General features: G+C 44.9%; 1 protein-coding gene across 7 annotated transcripts in view; it reads left to right on the top strand.

The window, feature by feature from the left end:
- The window catches only part of DICER1 (dicer 1, ribonuclease III), a 71,831-nt gene extending 54,669 nt beyond the window's left edge, over nucleotides 1-17,162 (top strand). For 6 of the 7 annotated variants that reach the window (XM_013057434.2, XM_045073265.1, XM_004754744.3 and 3 more), the window contains 6 exons: nucleotides 3,365-3,520; nucleotides 6,580-7,465; nucleotides 9,123-9,391; nucleotides 11,980-12,142; nucleotides 12,229-12,304; nucleotides 12,655-17,162. In XM_013057434.2, coding sequence (XP_012912888.1) covers nucleotides 3,365-3,520; nucleotides 6,580-7,465; nucleotides 9,123-9,391; nucleotides 11,980-12,142; nucleotides 12,229-12,304; nucleotides 12,655-12,820 — 1,716 coding nt within the window. In that variant the 3' untranslated portion in view covers nucleotides 12,821-17,162. The remainder of the gene's footprint in view (nucleotides 1-3,364; nucleotides 3,521-6,579; nucleotides 7,466-9,122; nucleotides 9,392-11,979; nucleotides 12,143-12,228; nucleotides 12,305-12,654) is intronic. The other variant, XM_045073267.1, reaches the window with a different exon arrangement.
- The last annotated feature ends 954 nt before the right edge of the window (nucleotides 17,163-18,116 follow it).

The raw sequence follows: 18,116 nt of genomic DNA, 5'->3' as shown, positions 1-18,116 counted from the left end.
AGCTCGTGTTTAATTTCATCCAGTTCACCATTTACTCGGGACGGTGCCGTCTCGGCTCACGGGGCGTGCAGGCGTGGATGAAACACGGGTCTTGCGTGGAAGAGCCCATCTTCAAGGCTTTGGAGCATGAGGAAGGGAAAGAGTCGTCCTCCCCTAGCTTGGTGACTCTGCACGGTCAAGGCCGTGTGGCCGGAGCCCGTGTGGCCGGAGCTCCGAGCAGGTGGTTGAGAGCCCGGAGGAAGGGTGTGTTCCGAAACCAGCGTGGGTTCAGGTTTAAGGAGGACGCGCCACAAAGTTAGAATGCTCACCCGATGCGGAGAGAGGTGGCACAGGTGCCCGTGTACCTGCTTGACAAATAGCTTCTAAAGCTGTTAACTGCCCTAAACTCTCAGAAGGAAGGACTGTCGCTTGTGATCAGAAGGCGTTCATGGAAGAGGTGCACTCGTGGTGTGTGAGCACAGTGAAGGACCGGCAGAGCGCGTCCGCCCTCAGGGAGTAGACTGGAAGCGCCTGAGGCGAGACTGAGATGGCGGGCGGTGCTTTGCTGGGGACGGCCTTCAGTGCTGGGCGAAGGAGTTGGCACTCATGTTGAATGTTGCACCAGGGACTTTTTTCTTTTATTAGACAGAGCGGTGGGGGGAGGGTGGGAGAGAATGCCCAGCAGGCTCCCTGCCCAGTGCTAAGCCCAGCGCAGGGCTCGATCTCATGACCCTGAGATCACACCCTGAGCCGAAATCAGGAGCCTGGTGCTCAGCTGCCTGAGCCAGCCGGGCGCCCCCTAAGGGACTCTTCATGCCCACGAGCTGGTAGCTCTAGAGGATGGCTCTGGGAGCGGCGTGCAGCCTGAGTGGAAAAGCAAAACCAAACCGAGCTGAGCAATCCGTTGGGCCTTTGAAGACGTCTAAGCCCGCAGAGAATGGGATAGTTCCAGAACTGTGGCAGAGAGGAGAGGGCCGAGGTGAGTAGGAGGTCGGGGGAAGAGGAGTTGTAGCTCAGCTAAGTGCTTCCTTTAGGCAGACAGCACTCTCGCCACCTCACGTACATTAATCGCCTAATTTAGTTCTGTAGTTTGTAATCTTACTTACAGTTGCGTATACTTATAGTAGTCCTGGCTCACGGAGGAGGGTACTGGTGCAGGAGATGTCAGCTTGCCCGAGGTCACCTGGCATGATGTGTCGGAGCCCAGACGGTCTGGCTTTAGAGACCTCACTCTACACCGTCACTCTCCCCTGCGTCCCACATCAGTCTCCCGCACCTCTGAAGTCCCTCTGCAAAGCCAGACACCAGCCTGAGCATTTACAGCCCTTGCTTCTCAGCGAACCCCCAAGGGGTAGATAATGTGTCCCCATTTTGCAGAGGGGAAAGTTTATTAGTTTAGAGAGTTAAATTATTTGTATAAGGTCGCCTGCCTAACCAGAGCGTCGGGGAGGTGTTGGAGGCGAGAGCCGGTACCCTTCGCCACCCTTCTCGCTGCCTGTCGGTGTGATTAGGGGCCGAGACACCTGCCGGGGTGGCCGTGTGTAAGCTGGGGAACTGGGGGTGACGGCGGCGCTCGTGGTGACAGAGGCACAAGTGTGCGAATAAGGGTCAGGTGTGGGGTTTTTCAGACCTCATGGAACGTGAAGTGGAATATTGAGTGAGATGTTCGGGTAACTTGGAATTTAGGACTGAGGTCCGGTTTGGGGGAACAGTCTTCGTAAGAGTGATCATCATCTGGTTGCAGGAAGGGAAGGTCAGAGACCGAGGATGAGTAGGAAGCAGCAGTGCCCTCTATTACGTAACAGAAATTCGCGTACATTTCAGAAGTTTCATCTGTTCGTCTGCGGGGAAAGCCTTGACTCCTTAAGTCCTATAGGAGTCATTGCTGTTCCCTGAGCCTGGTCTTGGAGGACGGCCTTCTCCACGTGCTCACGCCCCGGACACGTCCTGCGTCCTGACCAGGCCTGAGCCCCTCTCTGGTCCGCATCCAGGCTGCAGGCACGCACAGCCCCACTACGTTCCTCTCTCAGGGCTCTTCCCGCTGCCACTTGTCCAGTTCTGCCCATGAGGCATTGCAGCTCAGGAGCGCTGAGCTCTTCCCGACCCATCCCGTCCTGCCGCACCCCCGCCGCAACCCCCACCCCGTCTGACCTTGACTGTGATGGCCATCTTCATCCTCTCCTGCCATCCGTGATGCTGTCTCCTCGTAGCACAGGGATGCTGGCGTTGATCTGAGTTGTTCCATTTCCGACGGCATGCTGCACACGGTGACGTGTGCAGACACCTGTCCCCTCCCAGCTGTGTGGTCCGCAGGGCCTGCTCCTTGGTCTTGCTGACGCCATTCTCCCAGGGATGGCCGGCCAGGTGCCCCTCCCGGGGTGGGTGCCTGTTCAGTGGTATCAAGTTCCCCGGAAATGGGGCTCATGAAGTACTTCCATAAAAACGAACCGAGTCGGAGCGCCTGGGTGGCTCAGTCCTTAAGCGGCTGCCTTCGGCTCAGGTCATGATCCCAGAGTCCTGGGATCAAGCCCCGCATCAGCTCCCTGCTCAGCAGGAGGCCTGCTTCTCCCTCTCCCACTCCCCCTGCTGTGTTCCCTTTCTCGCCGTGTCTCTCTCTATCAAATAAATAAATAAAATAATAATAAAGAAAAAAGGAACCGAGTTTATAGAAAATGCAAATGAGATCGACAGTTCTAGATCCTGACTCCCAGGTTTTTACTAGATAGTTCTGGATAGAGAAGGTACGATTTGACTGAGCTACAGAGGACGTGGAGTCCTTAGGAAAAACAGACCAGAGGGTAAGCAATGAAGCTATACCTTTTGCTATTTTAAAATGGTTGAACAAAAACATCTTGGAAGTGCCGTCCAAAACAAAGGAATGATATTTGAGAAAACAGTATAATTAAAATGATATTTGTGGCTTAGAGTCTAGGAGTGTAAAATTCTCTTGGCTCTCTTCAGTGCCAGTTTCCACTTTATAGTTAGAGTTTGTGGCATCCCCCCCCCCTTTATTTCACTGAGAATGTTGTGACATCTAGAGTTGTTCTGTGGGTTCTTTTCTGTTCTCACAGTCCCAGGTGACACTTTGCGTTTGCTGTCATCACGTTGTGTTTGCAGAAGTTTTAAATTGTATGCACCCTTTGTTCTGACTTTACGAGGAATTGGCATATCAGTGTTTTCTGATCTGCTTCGAAAATCAGATTCTCATCTGACTACAATGAAGGATATAGAAAATATGCGAATACAGTATTTGCCATCGAGAGTAATTGATGACCAGTTGTAGTAATACGAAGAACGTTTAGCTACAAGTATGTTTATTTGCCTGGTATAAATTTTAGCTGTGGTCATTTGCAGATAAGTATCTTATAAATTTTTTCTGCTAAAGGTCAGCAACTGTAATCTGTATCGGCTTGGAAAAAAGAAGGGACTGCCCAGCCGCATGGTGGTATCAATATTTGATCCCCCTGTGAATTGGCTTCCTCCTGGTTATGTAGTCAACCAAGACAAAAGTAACACAGATAAATGGGAAAAAGATGAAATGGTAAGTTTTTGGTAACTGGAAGCATTTATCTTTTGGTGAAAGGGAGAATTTTGTGCTATTAATTTTTGTGTTCTCTTTCCGTAGTATATTTATAATGGAGTAGGTATTTGATATATTGAATCAATTCCTTTAAATAAATGGTCTCTTCATTGAATTTAGAAACAGTGTTGTAATTTTGATGGGGGTCAGTTATATCATCATTTTCAGGGGCAGAACTATATATGATGTCACGACTCAAACGGGAAAAAAAAAAAAGCAAAACTCCGTAACATTTCATTTTATTATTACATAAAACAATTCATCCTCCCTCAATCCTTAGCTCTGTTCAATGACTTTTCAATGAACCATGATCTCCAGTCTGTGAAATAATTAATTTCAGTAAAGCCTTGCTTTACAGGTCAGGGTTTTTTCGGTTAGGACTTGGTCCTCTCCGGTGACTTTTTAAAACAAAAGAAAAGAAAAGAAAGTAAATCATAAAGGTTGTAGTTTTCTGGAAATAGTTTAAATCTTACCAGTGGCTGAAGGCCAGATTGTAGGTGCAGCATCTTCATTTTGTCTTGTCTGGAAGGCCACCAGAGGGCACCTCGGAGGCCCTTGGAGCTGGAAAAGCTGTCTGTCCGGAGCTGGGCGGCTGGGAAACACTAGCGCCACTCCCAGAGCTAAAGGCGATCTCTAGGCCACTTTCATTTTGTGGACATTTATTTTGCATCAGTGAGAGACTGGATCATTGTTGCTTAATTTTTCCTTCAGGCCAACAGTGAGAACACGGTTTCTTTTCACAGGTCACGCTTTCTAAATAGACAGGCTTTCGTGTCCTCTTCCTGACATGCCTGTGCTGGTTCTCCGTATCAAGTTTACCCAGGTCTGCTGCTCTGCACCCCGATTTTGATTTTTACCCCTTTATGGAGTACATTTTTAACTCATGCAGTGTTCGATGTTTTACAGAAATTGAACTGCTCCAGAAAAGCATTAAGAGAATATATTAATGCAGGCTGGGTTAGAAAAATTATATTTGCTATTAACTTAGAAATAGGTAGAAGCTTAGAGGGATGTGTATAGATTTTGAGGACTTTAGAGAAAATATTGCATATTTATGAAAAGCATTCCAGTAGTAATTATTCTGCCTTGTAGTTTCATAATGTAATTGGCTTTTTAAAAAAATTAGCATAAAAGTGACATTGACAAGTCCTTTGCATTAAAAAAGAACTTAAAAAATATAATAGAAATCTCTTATTTTCCTTTTCAGATGGCCTGGCACTTTGGTTTGGGGAATACATTAAACATACCATTCATATTTTCACTTGGTAGTTTATACTTACTGAAGTAGGCCCTTACATGATACGGGAAGGAGCGGGCTTGCATTCCTGTTCTGCTTGACTCACTCCTCAGCAGATAGGTTTAAGAGAAACTTTGCATATGAATGCCTGAGTGGTAATAACTCAGGTTGAAAGTGGGCTTGAACAGGAGGAAAGAATTTTATGCCAGTATTTTTTTTTTCCTTTTTTTCTGAGACCATTTAGTAAGGTAGAATCCCGCTATTTTGCAGATAGAGAAACTGAAACCCAGAGGCATTAAAGAACTTTGTCCAAGATCACATAGCTTATTTGTGATAAAACCTATTTTTTTGTGCATGTGTGTGTCTGTACTGCCAATTTTACACTGTGGTAGCATCTTACTGAACACATATAAGGATATTTTTTATTATTAAAAAATTATTCACTCTGATTTTTTTTTTTTTTTAATTCCAGTTGCCTTTTTAAATGTTAAGGACCAAACGGTAGTCCAAAACATCTCATGTTACCCTGGGAAGGTATAGGATTTTTAACAGGAAATAGTTCCTAGGGATCTGCCACTGCAGTCTCTTTTCATGTTCTTGGAAAAGTTTTCTAAACATTTTTTCATTTAAAAAAAAAAAAACCAAGCCAACCCGTAAAGGTACATAGTTACAGAGACATGGCTTGGTTCACTGCTCTTCTTTACAAATACACTATGCTTTGGGTCTGGCTTAAAATGAAATGTTGCAGTGTTTTAAAAATACTTGACAAAGCTGGAAAACTTTTTTGTCAGGAAATCTCTGGAAAGTTGTCCCTATCAGAATTGAAGCACACCCTCCTGCCTTTTTCTCCCCAAAGTATAAAGTTTTTTTTTTTTTCTTTTATTTCTTGTGCAACAGAAATTTGGCATCTTTTTGCATTGCAAAAAAGTTACATCATTACTGAATCCTAGCCCATTATTAAGGTTGTCATTCACAAATAAGCTTTTGCCAAAGAAATTGGAATTAGCAAAGATCTTCTGACAGAAATTGGATTGTTGTGTTTCATGTTAGTCTAAATTTTCTTCTTTTTTTGTCAGTTATGCTATAATCTGTTCCTCTGATTACTGTAGCACAGTGGAGGGGAAAGCATAATTTCCCAGATTTGTAACTTAGTTCATTGATCACTAGTTTTCAAGTAGAGCAATCTAGTTTTACATTGTAGCAAGTATACTTTGATTTGAAGTGGGGACAAACCTTCAGCTTGAAACCCTATTGTCTATTTTTAATATTCGACAGATTTTTAAGGTAATTTGTCTTTTTTGTATTTATACTCTTATTGCCCAGATAACGCTTTTCTGCATCTGGAATTTAATTTTATTAATTTGAAAATCTTTTTGAAACATTTTAAAACTTTGTCAGCAAAATCGAAGACCTCTGTGATCAGCATGTGAGTGCTCTTACTGTGTGTGTGCGGGAGTAAGACTTCTTAGCTGAAGTTTTGCCTCGTGGACATTAATTTTAACTTTATATCCATATTCAAAAATCCTTAACTTAAAGCTTCACACGGGAGAAAGGTCATTTTATAACTTAGAAAATGAACATTCAAAGAACATGTTTTACTTTGTTTATATGATTAAATAACTTATTTTATGTTAATTGAAAACAAATGGCCATGATTTTAAAGTTGCCTTTTAGTATTTGTGGTTGTCATTTGAAATTATCCATAACCCTTGCTTTTATTGAGTTTCAAACCCTTTTAAAAACAGCAGCTATGTCTGCCCTCCTTCCCCACTCCTCGTTTCAGACAAAAGACTGCATGCCGGCTAACGGCGAGCTGGACGAGGACTTCGAGGAGGACGAGGAGGAGGAGGCTCTGGTGTGGAGAGCTCCGAAGGAGGACGCCGAGTACGAAGACGATTTCCTGGAGTACGATCAGGAGCATATCAGATTCATAGATAACATGCTAATGGGATCAGGAGCTTTTGTAAAGAAAATCTCTCTCTCTCCTTTTTCAACCACTGATTCTGCCTACGAGTGGAAAATGCCCAAAAAGGCCTCCTTGGGTAGCATGCCCTTCTCCTCCGATTTCGAGGATTTTGACTATAGCTCTTGGGATGCAATGTGCTACCTGGATCCTAGCAAAGCTGTGGAAGAGGATGACTTTGTGGTGGGGTTCTGGAATCCATCCGAAGAAAACTGCGGTGTTGACACGGGGAAGCAGTCCATTTCGTACGACTTGCACACCGAGCAGTGTATTGCGGACAAGAGCATAGCGGACTGCGTGGAGGCCCTGCTGGGCTGCTACTTAACCAGCTGCGGCGAGCGCGCTGCTCAGCTTTTCCTCTGCTCGCTGGGGCTCAAGGTGCTCCCGGTGATTAGAAGGACTGGTCGGGAGAAGGCCGTGGGTCCGCCTCGGGAGAATTCCAGCAGCCAACAAAAGAACCTTTCAGGGAGCCGTGCTCCTGCCTCTGCGGCCGGCTCCCGCTCCTCGGTGTTGAGAGACCTGGAGTATGGGTGTTTGAAGATCCCCCCGAGATGCATGTTTGATCACCCCGATGCAGATAAAACACTGAATCACCTTATATCCGGTTTCGAAAATTTCGAAAAGAAAATCAACTACAGATTCAAGAATAAGGCTTACCTTCTACAGGCTTTTACCCACGCCTCCTACCACTACAACACCATCACGGGTAAGGAGCCCCCGGCCGAACTCCGCTGCTCGGGAGCTGCGCGCTTGTGTTAACTGCACTCTTTCTGCCCTGTGTGTGTGTGTGTGTGTGTGTGCGCGTGCGTGGGGAAGAGCGCCGCCCGTGCGTGTGCAGACTTGGTGCTTTGGATGGCCAGTGGCGCGGGGAGCAAGAGAAAAACGAGGGCAGCTTTATTTCCCTCTTGCTCTGGGAGCACGCCCGGCTCCTCGCCGCCCGTCGCTGCCATTGCGGCCGCCGGACCTGCGCGCAGGGAGGTTGTTTCACGTGCTACACGCTTAGAGAAATTGGGGCCTTCCTACTTTGTTGTGCTTTTTCCATTTTTGTCCTTCCCCGAAGACTTTCTGATGCCTGTTTAGCACTGTTTATGGTTCTTGATTTCGTATATTCTGGATGTATTTCCACATTTTTTTGTCATTCTTCCCAAACTAAAAGGCCCCTTTCTTAAGGTCATTTTAAATCTAAAGGTGCGTGGGCTCAAAGAAGCTTCGGGGGAAGGTTTGGGTGCCCTGGCTTGAGCTCTGCTGCCGCCTTCCGCTAGGCGCTGTCCTGCAGGGTCTCTCCTGCTTTACGTAGCAGCGGCCGGTGCGGCAGATGTGAAGGGAGACGAGGGGCCGGGAATTGCAGTCAGCTTCGGTCTACGAAAAGCCTGGTTATTTTTTTCTCTACCAGAGTAGTATGTGCTCAAGTCTAGAATAGCAAAGCAGAGTATAGAGTGTGTAAGGAAAATAAGAAAAGTTAAGATGATCAGAAAAGCGTAAAACTGAAACGTGAAAACCGGTCTGGCTCTGGGCTAGAAGGGCTGGTAGCCTTCCCTGGTAGCTAGAAGGGCGCTGCTTCCCTTTGTTTCTCCGTCCTGCCATCTGCTGAGTGATGCCCCTGCCTTGGCGCTCTGGGTGTCCCGGGACGCCCCACTTTGGCTGTCCCTGCTCCAGCCTCCTGGCCTGAACTGGCTCTGCTTGGCTGGGTGAGGAGCTGGGGTGCTGGCGGCTTGGGGTGCCTTCCGCCCAGCTGACCCGTGCTGGCCCAGGTCTGCGCACGGCCACAGCTCTCCTTTCCCAGGCGGTGGTTGGTGTCCAGTCAGCATGTCTCGCTCATGTGGGCAGGGGGGTTTTCTGGTACTTAATGGGCGGGTGGCTGCTGTGACCCAGGAGTGGCAAGGCATGGTGGCCCCAGTGCACTCTCCCTGGTGGTGGGGGCAGGGAGCGAGGGCAGAGTGCGGGGTGCACGGGGTGTATTGGGGGCAGAGTGTGGGGTGCGCGTGCAGTGGAAGGCCCCTGATGGCTGGCACGTGAGCAACGCTGTGGCTTCGGCAGTACCCAGCACCCCCTTGGCCAGCACCGTGCCTGCGGGAAGGGCCTGACCTGATGAGGCCCCCTGGCCAGTGTCTTGTCTGCAGGAGCAGCAGCCTCTGGGCCATGGAAGGAAATAGGCTTAATTTGCCATTCAAATTGAATTTCCAGAGGCTCCAGGAAGTGTGACATGTCACATGGGTTGTCATTGAGGAATACAGGTGAAAACGAAACCTGGTGGCATTCTAGGAGTGGGGGTGTGGGTTCTGGGGCCAGACCTCACGGTGGGTTACCACGTGCGTAGAGTGGGGTTGGCGCGCGCTGATGCCTGCGCCCTGGGCCGCCCGCAGATTGTTACCAGCGCCTGGAGTTCCTGGGAGATGCGATTCTGGACTACCTCATTACCAAGCACCTTTATGAAGACCCGCGGCAGCACTCCCCGGGCGTCCTGACGGACCTGCGGTCCGCGCTGGTCAACAACACCATCTTCGCGTCTCTGGCGGTCAAGTACGACTACCACAAGTACTTCAAAGCTGTCTCCCCCGAGCTCTTCCACGTCATCGACGACTTCGTGCAGTTCCAGCTGGAGAAGAACGAGATGCAGGGCATGGACTCCGAGGTGTGTGCTGCGGGGGATGCGGCCCGCAGTCGCTTTCCTCCGCTTTGGGGCGGGGGTGGGGACGCAGGCCGGCTCTCCAGGTGGGCCCTTTAAGAACTCGACTGCCCCCGCGGTGGTGCCTGCGGTCCTTCCAGGGGCGAGAGGGGGCCAGGGGCTGTCGGCTCTTTTCTGTTCCTGATGCCTGGTCATTCCCCGGAAAAGTCCTGCCCCCCCCCCCCCCCCCCCCCCGCCCGCCCCTCGCCTGCTCCGTGGCGCTTGAACCTCAGGGAGGGCTCCGTGGGGTTTATTCTGCCTTTCTTTCTGTTGAAATGGGTCAGAAAACAGTCGCTGGTACCATCTCAGGTAAGTCTCACAAATGTATTTTCTGTTCTACTTGAAAATAGGAAAATCTCATTTAAAAACCAACCTTCTAAAAGTTTAACCATTGGAATTTGAGAGGCTTCTGTGGTAAGTTCAGCCAAAGGTTCTTTGGTGATGGAGCTAATTTTAATGTGTTTGTGAGCTATTTTGAAGTTTTGTAGTGAAGAATTTCCCGTAGATCTCTCCCCTCTCCTCTGACCCTTCGCTGCCGTCCCCCTGCGCACCTGTGTACCCAGGAGAGCCCGCTCCCTCCCTTCTCCCCGTTCTGATGGACTTGTCCTCCCGGTGTAGATGTCTCGTAAGGAGTCAGAGAATTTATTCTTAATTCTGGTGGCTGTTTTAATTCCTCTTTAATTTGTACTTTGCTTTATTTACTTATTTATTTGTTTGTTTATTTACTTTAAATGCACCAAACGGTGGCTGGGAACTAATGCCTTTCCTTGACTTGCTGTGAGAGAAATCTGAGGCAGAGCTGCAAGGGAAGATGTCCTTCCCTGTAAGCGGGACAGAGCACGTGCCAGAGGGGGATCCACTTCCTCCCCGGGTGTCCTCCTCCAAGGGTAACGGTCCGAGTCGGAGGACAGCTAGCCGGGGGACCAGGAGTTAGAGCGTCTCCTATGTACTCCCTCTATTTCTGCTCTTACTCTTCCTAAATGTTTAAGCTTCGAATTTGAGGAATTAGCTGAAATTAGATTTAAGTTCTCTTTTGATGACAGTGGGACATGCTGGTTCTGTTAATTTTTGTTCATTCTTCTCCTTTCTTTTGTTTATATAAGCATATGTATTAGAAGTTACAGAAACTGATTGGAAATGGCAGTGGTCTGGCTTTTCTAACATCCTGTTGAATCTTACGCAAGTCTCTCCACCTCTCTGGGTCTCAGTTTCTTCATCCGTGAAAGGAAAGAATTCGTTAAGTTTTAAAATTCCTTTCTACCTCAAAACTGTGATATATGAACAAGAAGCATCTTTTTTTTCCTTGTAGCCAGCATCACAAGTGTTCTATATAGAGCTCTGTGCAGCTAAACAATCCATTTGGAATTTTTTTAAAAACTCCCAATGCCCTTTTCTCTTTTTTTTCTCTTCCACAAGTACTTTGTGTTTATTTTAGAAAATACAAATAAGCAAAAAAAAAATTAAAGTTTTGCAAATATACTACCTTGGATAAAACCAAAATAAACATTCCGTAGTGTTTTATTGCTAATGTATATAAACAATAAATATCCATAAAACAGAATTATATTATGCGTAGTATACCATAATGTGGTTTTTTTCACTTAATATTCTGAGGACAACTTTCTTTGTATTCTCTGGCATTTTGACTTTCAGTGGCTGCACTTTCATCAATAATATATGGCTATGATGGAAAGTATTTAGATAGTCCTTTGTGGCTAGGTATTTATGTTGTTTAATAAACATGGGCATGGTAAATATATTCCGTACATGCTTAAGATAAATTCCCAAAGGTGGGATTGTTGCTTCAAAGAATTGGGAACTTTAAAAAGGCATTTGATACATATCTAAGTTTTGTATTACATTACATTATTTATTATTACATTATATATAACATTATTTTATATATTATATATTTACATTATAAACATATGTACTATATGTTATATATTACATTATTACTGTATTTTGAATACCTACTGTGTGTCAGGTACTCTCCTACAGTCAGTGTATATTAACGGGTTTCATAAAAAGGGAACTCGTAGGAGCCTGTTGTCCGGCAGAATTTTCCTGGGAAAACGCGGCAATTTATACTTGCCAAAGCTGTGTGCGCACCCTTGTCAATGCCGTACGTGTTAGTATTCAGCCTAATCCTTGCCAAGCCGCTAGGGGGTAGAACTGTTTTAAGATGCAGTTCTTTGATTACGAGTACATTTGAAATTTTTTTCATACATTTATTAACTATTTCTAATTTCGTGTGGTTTTTGTTTTCGTTTGGAAGGACTCTTCTTTTCCCCTTTGCTGAGCGTAGAGTAATAATACTAACGGCGAAGGCATTTTTTTAATCCCTTGAGAAATTGGGGGGAAAATTTTTTTTTTTTTGGATAAGATGTTTGTGAAGAACCTATTACAGTGTAGTAGGTGATGGCCATAACGTATTATTACCCTTGTTGAAGGGTGTGATAAACGTCCCAGCCAAGGAAAAAAAAACCCAGCACCGTGGAATGCCTTTAAAGGTGGTCTTGTTGCTTACAAATCACTTTTCTCTATGTCAATAGCTTAGGAGGTCTGAGGAGGATGAAGAGAAGGAGGAGGACATCGAAGTTCCAAAGGCCATGGGGGACATTTTTGAGTCACTTGCTGGTGCCATTTACATGGATAGCGGGATGTCCCTGGAGATGGTGTGGCAGGTGTACTACCCAATGATGCGGCCACTGATAGGTACTGTTTGCTCCCTTCGAAAGAAGCAGTCATAATTAAAAACAACTCTAAGGATATTATTTACATTACTTTTCTTTTGATTACAGAAAAATTTTCTGCAAACGTGCCCCGTTCCCCTGTGCGAGAATTGCTTGAAATGGAACCAGAAACTGCCAAATTTAGGTAAGCAAAACTGCGCATGGAAAAAATTAAATTCCTTAAAAACAAGAGGGGGAAGAGTTGTCAAAGATGCCATAAACTAATGATTCTGAGAAATATTTACACTGGGGCACGCACTCTGCACTCTCCGTTTGTAGTCGGATTGGCTTTCCCTTCTGCTTTGATAGAGTAAGGCCGAGTTAGAGAAGAGACTCGGCCGGTCTGCCGCGGCCACGCCGCTGTGTAATGCGTGTTTCCTTTGTGTGCCGGCAGCTTGTAGCCGGCCCTCTGCCTCCGAGCGCGTGCTCAGTCCTGATTGACAATAATAATAAATACTTCTGACTTCGGATTCAAGCTGTTTGGCTTTTTTACAGCCCGGCTGAGAGGACGTATGACGGCAAGGTCAGAGTCACGGTGGAAGTGGTGGGGAAGGGGAAGTTTAAAGGCGTCGGCCGGAGCTACAGGATCGCCAAGTCTGCAGCAGCAAGAAGAGCCCTACGCAGCCTCAAAGCCAATCAACCTCAGGTTCCCAACAGCTGAAACCCCTTTTTACAGCGAAAAAACAAAAACAAACAAAAAATACAAAAAGCAGAATTAAGGGGAAAACTATTTAAATCGAGAAGGATGGTTTCAAGTCTATAGTGAGGGGAATGAATCGAAGGCAGAATTTAAAGTTTGTTTGATAACAAGATAGATTACAGAATAAAACATTTAACATATGTATAAAAATTTTGGAACTAATTGTAGTTTTAGTTTTTTGCGCAAACACAATCTTGTCTTCTTTCCTCACTTCTGCTTTGTTTAAATCACGAGAGTGCTTTAACGATGACATTTAGCAAGTGTTCAAGAGAACTATTGACAGTTATTTAGCTTTGCTTTGTTTTGGGGTTTTGTTTTAGTTTTTTAGTTTCATTTCTGTCTGCTCTGCTTAGCGTTAGGAGGCCAAGGAGGTTACCGCTAAGACAGCCCCTAGATTCCGGGGAGCGCCCTCCCTTGGTCAGCGTGGGCGCCGGCGCCGGTCCCGCCGTGGCCGCTGCGCCCAGGAGACCGGCGTGGCTTGCGAGAGGAGAAGCGTGCCCACACCGTCTTTTCTTTCCAGTTCTGTTGCATAAGAGGATGTCTCCCGGTCGCCATTGCACTTGATAGAGTAAGGGACAGGTTTTTAATGAACTCTGGCTGGCATGTTGGTGAATCAGGTCTTCGTTTTCTCATGCCACATAGTCTTGCATACAAAAGGTTCTTGCCTTAAAAGTAAAACCCTCATGGATATTCTTTCATTTCTGATCTTTTTGGAACAAACTATTTTACATTCCCTTCCTTTTATTATGCATTTAGATGATGAGCTAGAGCGGTATTTGCAACTCACTAGTGTAGTCGTGACGTAACTTATTACAGGATTATGTTAGAGTTCCTGTCATATGTGTCCTGAAGGCATTTTGAAAACCAGAATATTATATATGTAGTCTATGGATTTTTTAAAGCACCGTAATAAAAATCTTTGGCTAAATACCCAATTTTGCTAAAATCCTCCTGCCAGGTCGTTCCACTGACGGAGATTGTTCGTGGCAGTTCTGCCCGGTAGGCTGTTGCTCTAACAAGATAAACTCTAGACATATCACACCTAAAATATGCTGCAGATTTTATAACTGATTGGTTAGTTTGAAGCAAAACAGAGCACCTTTACCCTTAGTCTTGTCACTTAAGTGTCTCACTGTACTTGTCACACTGTTGCGTGCGTTCTTCACCTACCAAAGCCGCGCCACTAATGCTGTGGGAGTGTAACGTTTGCGACAGACTGCCATCATCGCGACACGTCTGTGATTGAGCTCATTAATGGAGGGAAACAAGCTCATGATTTCCATCTTTGGAAAAGAGATAAAAAAGACATTTGTAGGCATTTGCCGAAGTTTCTTTTGTTAGACTTGTAGGCACTCTTCACCTAAATACCTCAGTTCTTCTTTTCTTTTGCATGCGTTTTCCCCCTGTTTGGTGCTATGTTTATGTATTATGCTTGAAATTTTAATTTTTTTTTTTGCACTGTAACTATAATACCTCTTAATTTACCTTTTTCAAAGCTGTGGGTCGGTCTTGCACTCCCACCAACATACCAGTAGAGGTTTGCTGCATTTTGCCCCATTAATTATGCTTGAAGTTTAAGCAAGCCGAGCAGAGGTGGCTAGTGTTTTCCAGCATATCGTTCTGAACTCTACGCTTCATGTAATGCTGCATTTTTCATTTTCGGTTACAGTTGAATACTGTACTTCTTGCTTTATCTGCACTCCCCACCCCCAGAGAAACACCTCTGCATGTGTGCACAGAGAAAACCGTCAGCTCCACTTTCTAAGGAGACCCGAGTAAAGGGGATGTTAAGCTTCTCCAAGTTATTTGTTTTCTCCAAACTTATATTTAAATTGCGATCTAAATTATTAAATGAGTTTTTGAGCAAATTAATTTGGGTAGGCTCATTTTAAAAATATTTCTGATTGGGAACCGTCGATTTCTTTCTTTCTTTCTTTCTTTTTTTTTTTTTTTAAAAACAAAAAACAACAACCTCAGCATAAGATCTCCTAGCAAGTTAACCAAGCAATTCTTGAATTATATTAACTGTAAACATGTACAATTAACAAGTAAGGCTGGATGTGAATTTTACTTGCGAGGGTGATTTGTGATCAAGTTAGATCGCAAATCTCTTCTTAATTTATAAACTACCTGATGCCAGGAGCTTAGGGCTTTGCATTGCGTCTAATGCACCAATCCCAGTGTTAAGGGATTCTCTCGCCTCCTGGCACCAAAACCAGATTGTTTCACAGTTACAATTCCCGTTGGGAGAAAAATGCCTCAATATATTTTGTAATCTTAAGAAGAATATTTTTTGTTAATACGAAAACGTTCAGACTTGGATAAGATTAGGTCATACATTCTCAGGGGTTCAGATTTCCTGCTACCATTCAAAATGTTTTATCAACGGCAAACTTTAGCTATTTCATTTTTTTTTGTTGTTGGAGAAAGATAGCTAATTTTAATTTGTGACTCGCACTTGGATGCATTCTGTGATCCCCTGGTTGCTAAGTTAAAAAATAAAAACTCTGAGACATACGAGATGGTTATGAACGCTTTTGTGCTGCTGATTTTTAATGCTGTAGAGTTCCCCCAGTCTAGCTTGTTGAAATGTTTTGCATCCATTAACTAAGGAAGAAAATCACTCTGTGTGGCCCCCTTTCCGCCCCTGTGTCATCCTTTTGTTCCTGTGACTGCAACGTGAGACCGAATGTAATACGGAGGCCCCGCTGGTGGGAGGTGTGGTGGTGCCGCGGGCACGTGTGTGCAGGACTGGGGAAGTGTGTCTTGAAGAAGCAGCTCCGGAGTTCCTTATGATGATTGTGTGGAGGTTAATCGGCATGAACCTTCATTGTAAAGATTTTTTATTTCTTTTATAATATACTTTCAATAGTCCTAACTATGCTGCGTTGTGTAATAGCTTTGTCCCCCTTTGTTCTGTTCGTGTAGCACAGATAAGCATTGCACTTGGTACCATGCTTTACCTCATTCAAAGGAAAATATGCTTAACGGAGAGGAAAAAAATGTGGTTTGGCCTCGCTGCTGTTTTGATTTACCGGATTTGAAAAAGATAATTATAATGCCTGCAATGTGTCATATCCTTGCACAACTTAAATAGGTCATTTTTGTCTGTGGCATTTTTTACTGTTTGTGAAAGTATGACAAAGATTTGTTAACCGAACTCTTAATTATGTTTTTTTTAATGTTTTGTTACTTATTTTTTCTTTCTTTTATGTCATGTGAAGTGATTAAATTTAGAATAATCTCTAACACTCCTGTAATGATCTCTTAAACTACTAGTAGTTTAACGTTCTTTGTAATAGCTTGTCCTCAGAATGATCAGACTTCCCTCCCTAACTAGCGAGGCCCGAGGCTGCTCAGCGGCTCATAAAGATGGCCCTTCACCCAGCACCGCACCCTTCTAGGTCGTTCCCAGTATGATGGAGACTGGGGTGCCCAGAGTGCCCCATACCCAGCCCTTCCATGGTGCTGTCTGGGGGCCCAGCCAGTGGCAATCTCTCCGTCTTCCTCTCATAGAGTATTTAATCCACACGGGACCTAAGCCACCAACCTGAGTCCTGGGTATCTCTATTGAAACCGCATCTGAGAGTCCGTCCGAGCCCTCGCCCAGCTCATGTTCCCAGCGGTCCACCTAGATGGTCAGTTTAATTGCATTGCAGTAGATATATTTTTTCAACCACTGATTACTTTTCAGGAATTTAATTATTTCCAAATAAGTTTCTTTATTTTATATTGTACATGAAAAGCTTTTAAGATATGTTTAAGACCAAGCGTATTAACGCAAATTTACCAGTTGTCGGAGCCGCCAGGAGTTATCTCGCGGGAACTTGCATTGAGACTAGTGTTGTGGTTTCCACTAGCAGTGAAAATGGTCTTTCAGAACTAACTTGTAAATATATTGCAATCATTAAGTGTTGTTTTTTTTTTCCCCCCTGGTCTATTTTTCTTTGGACAACCACCACAGAGAATTTAAATTTCCTAGATGCACTCAGAATTCACTGCATCAGCAGGTTGCCCAGCAAAAACACAGAGATGAAAAGCGAGTAAACTTTCTGGCTTTTCTGCTGTAAATAGAGTGAAGGAAAATGACTAAAATCAAGGAAAACTAACATAATTTGATTGACAGTAGCCTATTTCCCATCACATGCTGCAGCTGTTCTAAGGAACGTACTGTAACCCATCCCTCCAGTAACTGTGCTGCGGGACCGTGGAGCCTGCACCTTACGGGCCCTGATTACCTTTAGTTGTTTGTTTTGTAATAATTGTAGCAGAGTCAAGCTCCAATAAAGTTATGGTCTGTTCATTCCGTGTCCTTCTATCTTTTTCTTTTCCCATTTTGGTTCTGTTCAAGAGGGTGATAACACCGAAGTGGTTGTAGCAGACAGGATCTTCCACGTGTTCTAGCTCCATGGTTGTATGAAAATGCCCATTTTAATACGATAAAAATTTTGCTGACCGAGTTTTCCTTCACGTTTACTGGTAGCGTTGTATAGTAGTGGTTGCCTTTTTCTTTTTGAGATTTAAATAATAAGTGTGTTTTTCTGAAATTTTGCCACATTGACTGATGCGTTCCAGGTCCTGGATTATACATGAGACATTTGACACATTCTTTAAGTGAATTTGGTTATTCTAAAATCGAGTGGACAGAATGCTCAGCTTCCAGGTTTTTAGGATGTATTCCTGATATTATTGGTTAAGCAAGAATTCTGTTTCCCAAGATTTGACCCAGCCTTTTTGTGACTTAGTAAATTGAGGACTAATAGAAAGGACTTGGCTGTAGGAACAAGATTGGTTAGTAAGAAGTCTCTTAGAAGGAGAAAAAAGTTTTCAGTTTTCTTCTGTTCCAAGTCCCGATTAATCCCTTCCTTTTCCTCCCTTCCAGCTTCTCTAAACTAAAGGAGAAAAAGTCTGTGTATTTGAATCCTGAGGAATTTGGTGCAGCACCACAGTCTTGAGCGTGCTGGCGTTATGACCCAGAAGTCACTGGATAGTGTGGGCCGCGTGTCAGTGCCACAGTGCTTTCCTGCCACCGTGCCCCTGCCTTCCTCTGGCCGGTGACAGAGAACGCAGCCGGGCCAGGCAGATCAGCTTGCTGGTCATGATGGGCATGAAAAGAATCCAGATGGAAGCAGAGTGTTTTCTTTTTTCAGATCCTTATGCAGAACACAGTGCATGCTCTTAGATGGGATGGAAGATGCCGGGTCACGGCCGGCCAGACTTGGGGTCCTTGCGAAGACGCTGGGAGCAAGGGCGTGCA

This window comes from Mustela putorius, unplaced genomic scaffold, assembly GCF_011764305.1.
Source record: "Mustela putorius furo isolate JIRA1106 unplaced genomic scaffold, ASM1176430v1.1 tig00000129_pilon_pilon_pilon, whole genome shotgun sequence".
NCBI classification, from domain to species: Eukaryota; Metazoa; Chordata; class Mammalia; order Carnivora; family Mustelidae; genus Mustela; species Mustela putorius.
Note: the sequence above shows the minus strand (reverse complement) of the source record. Positions and strands in the feature narration are given on the sequence as shown.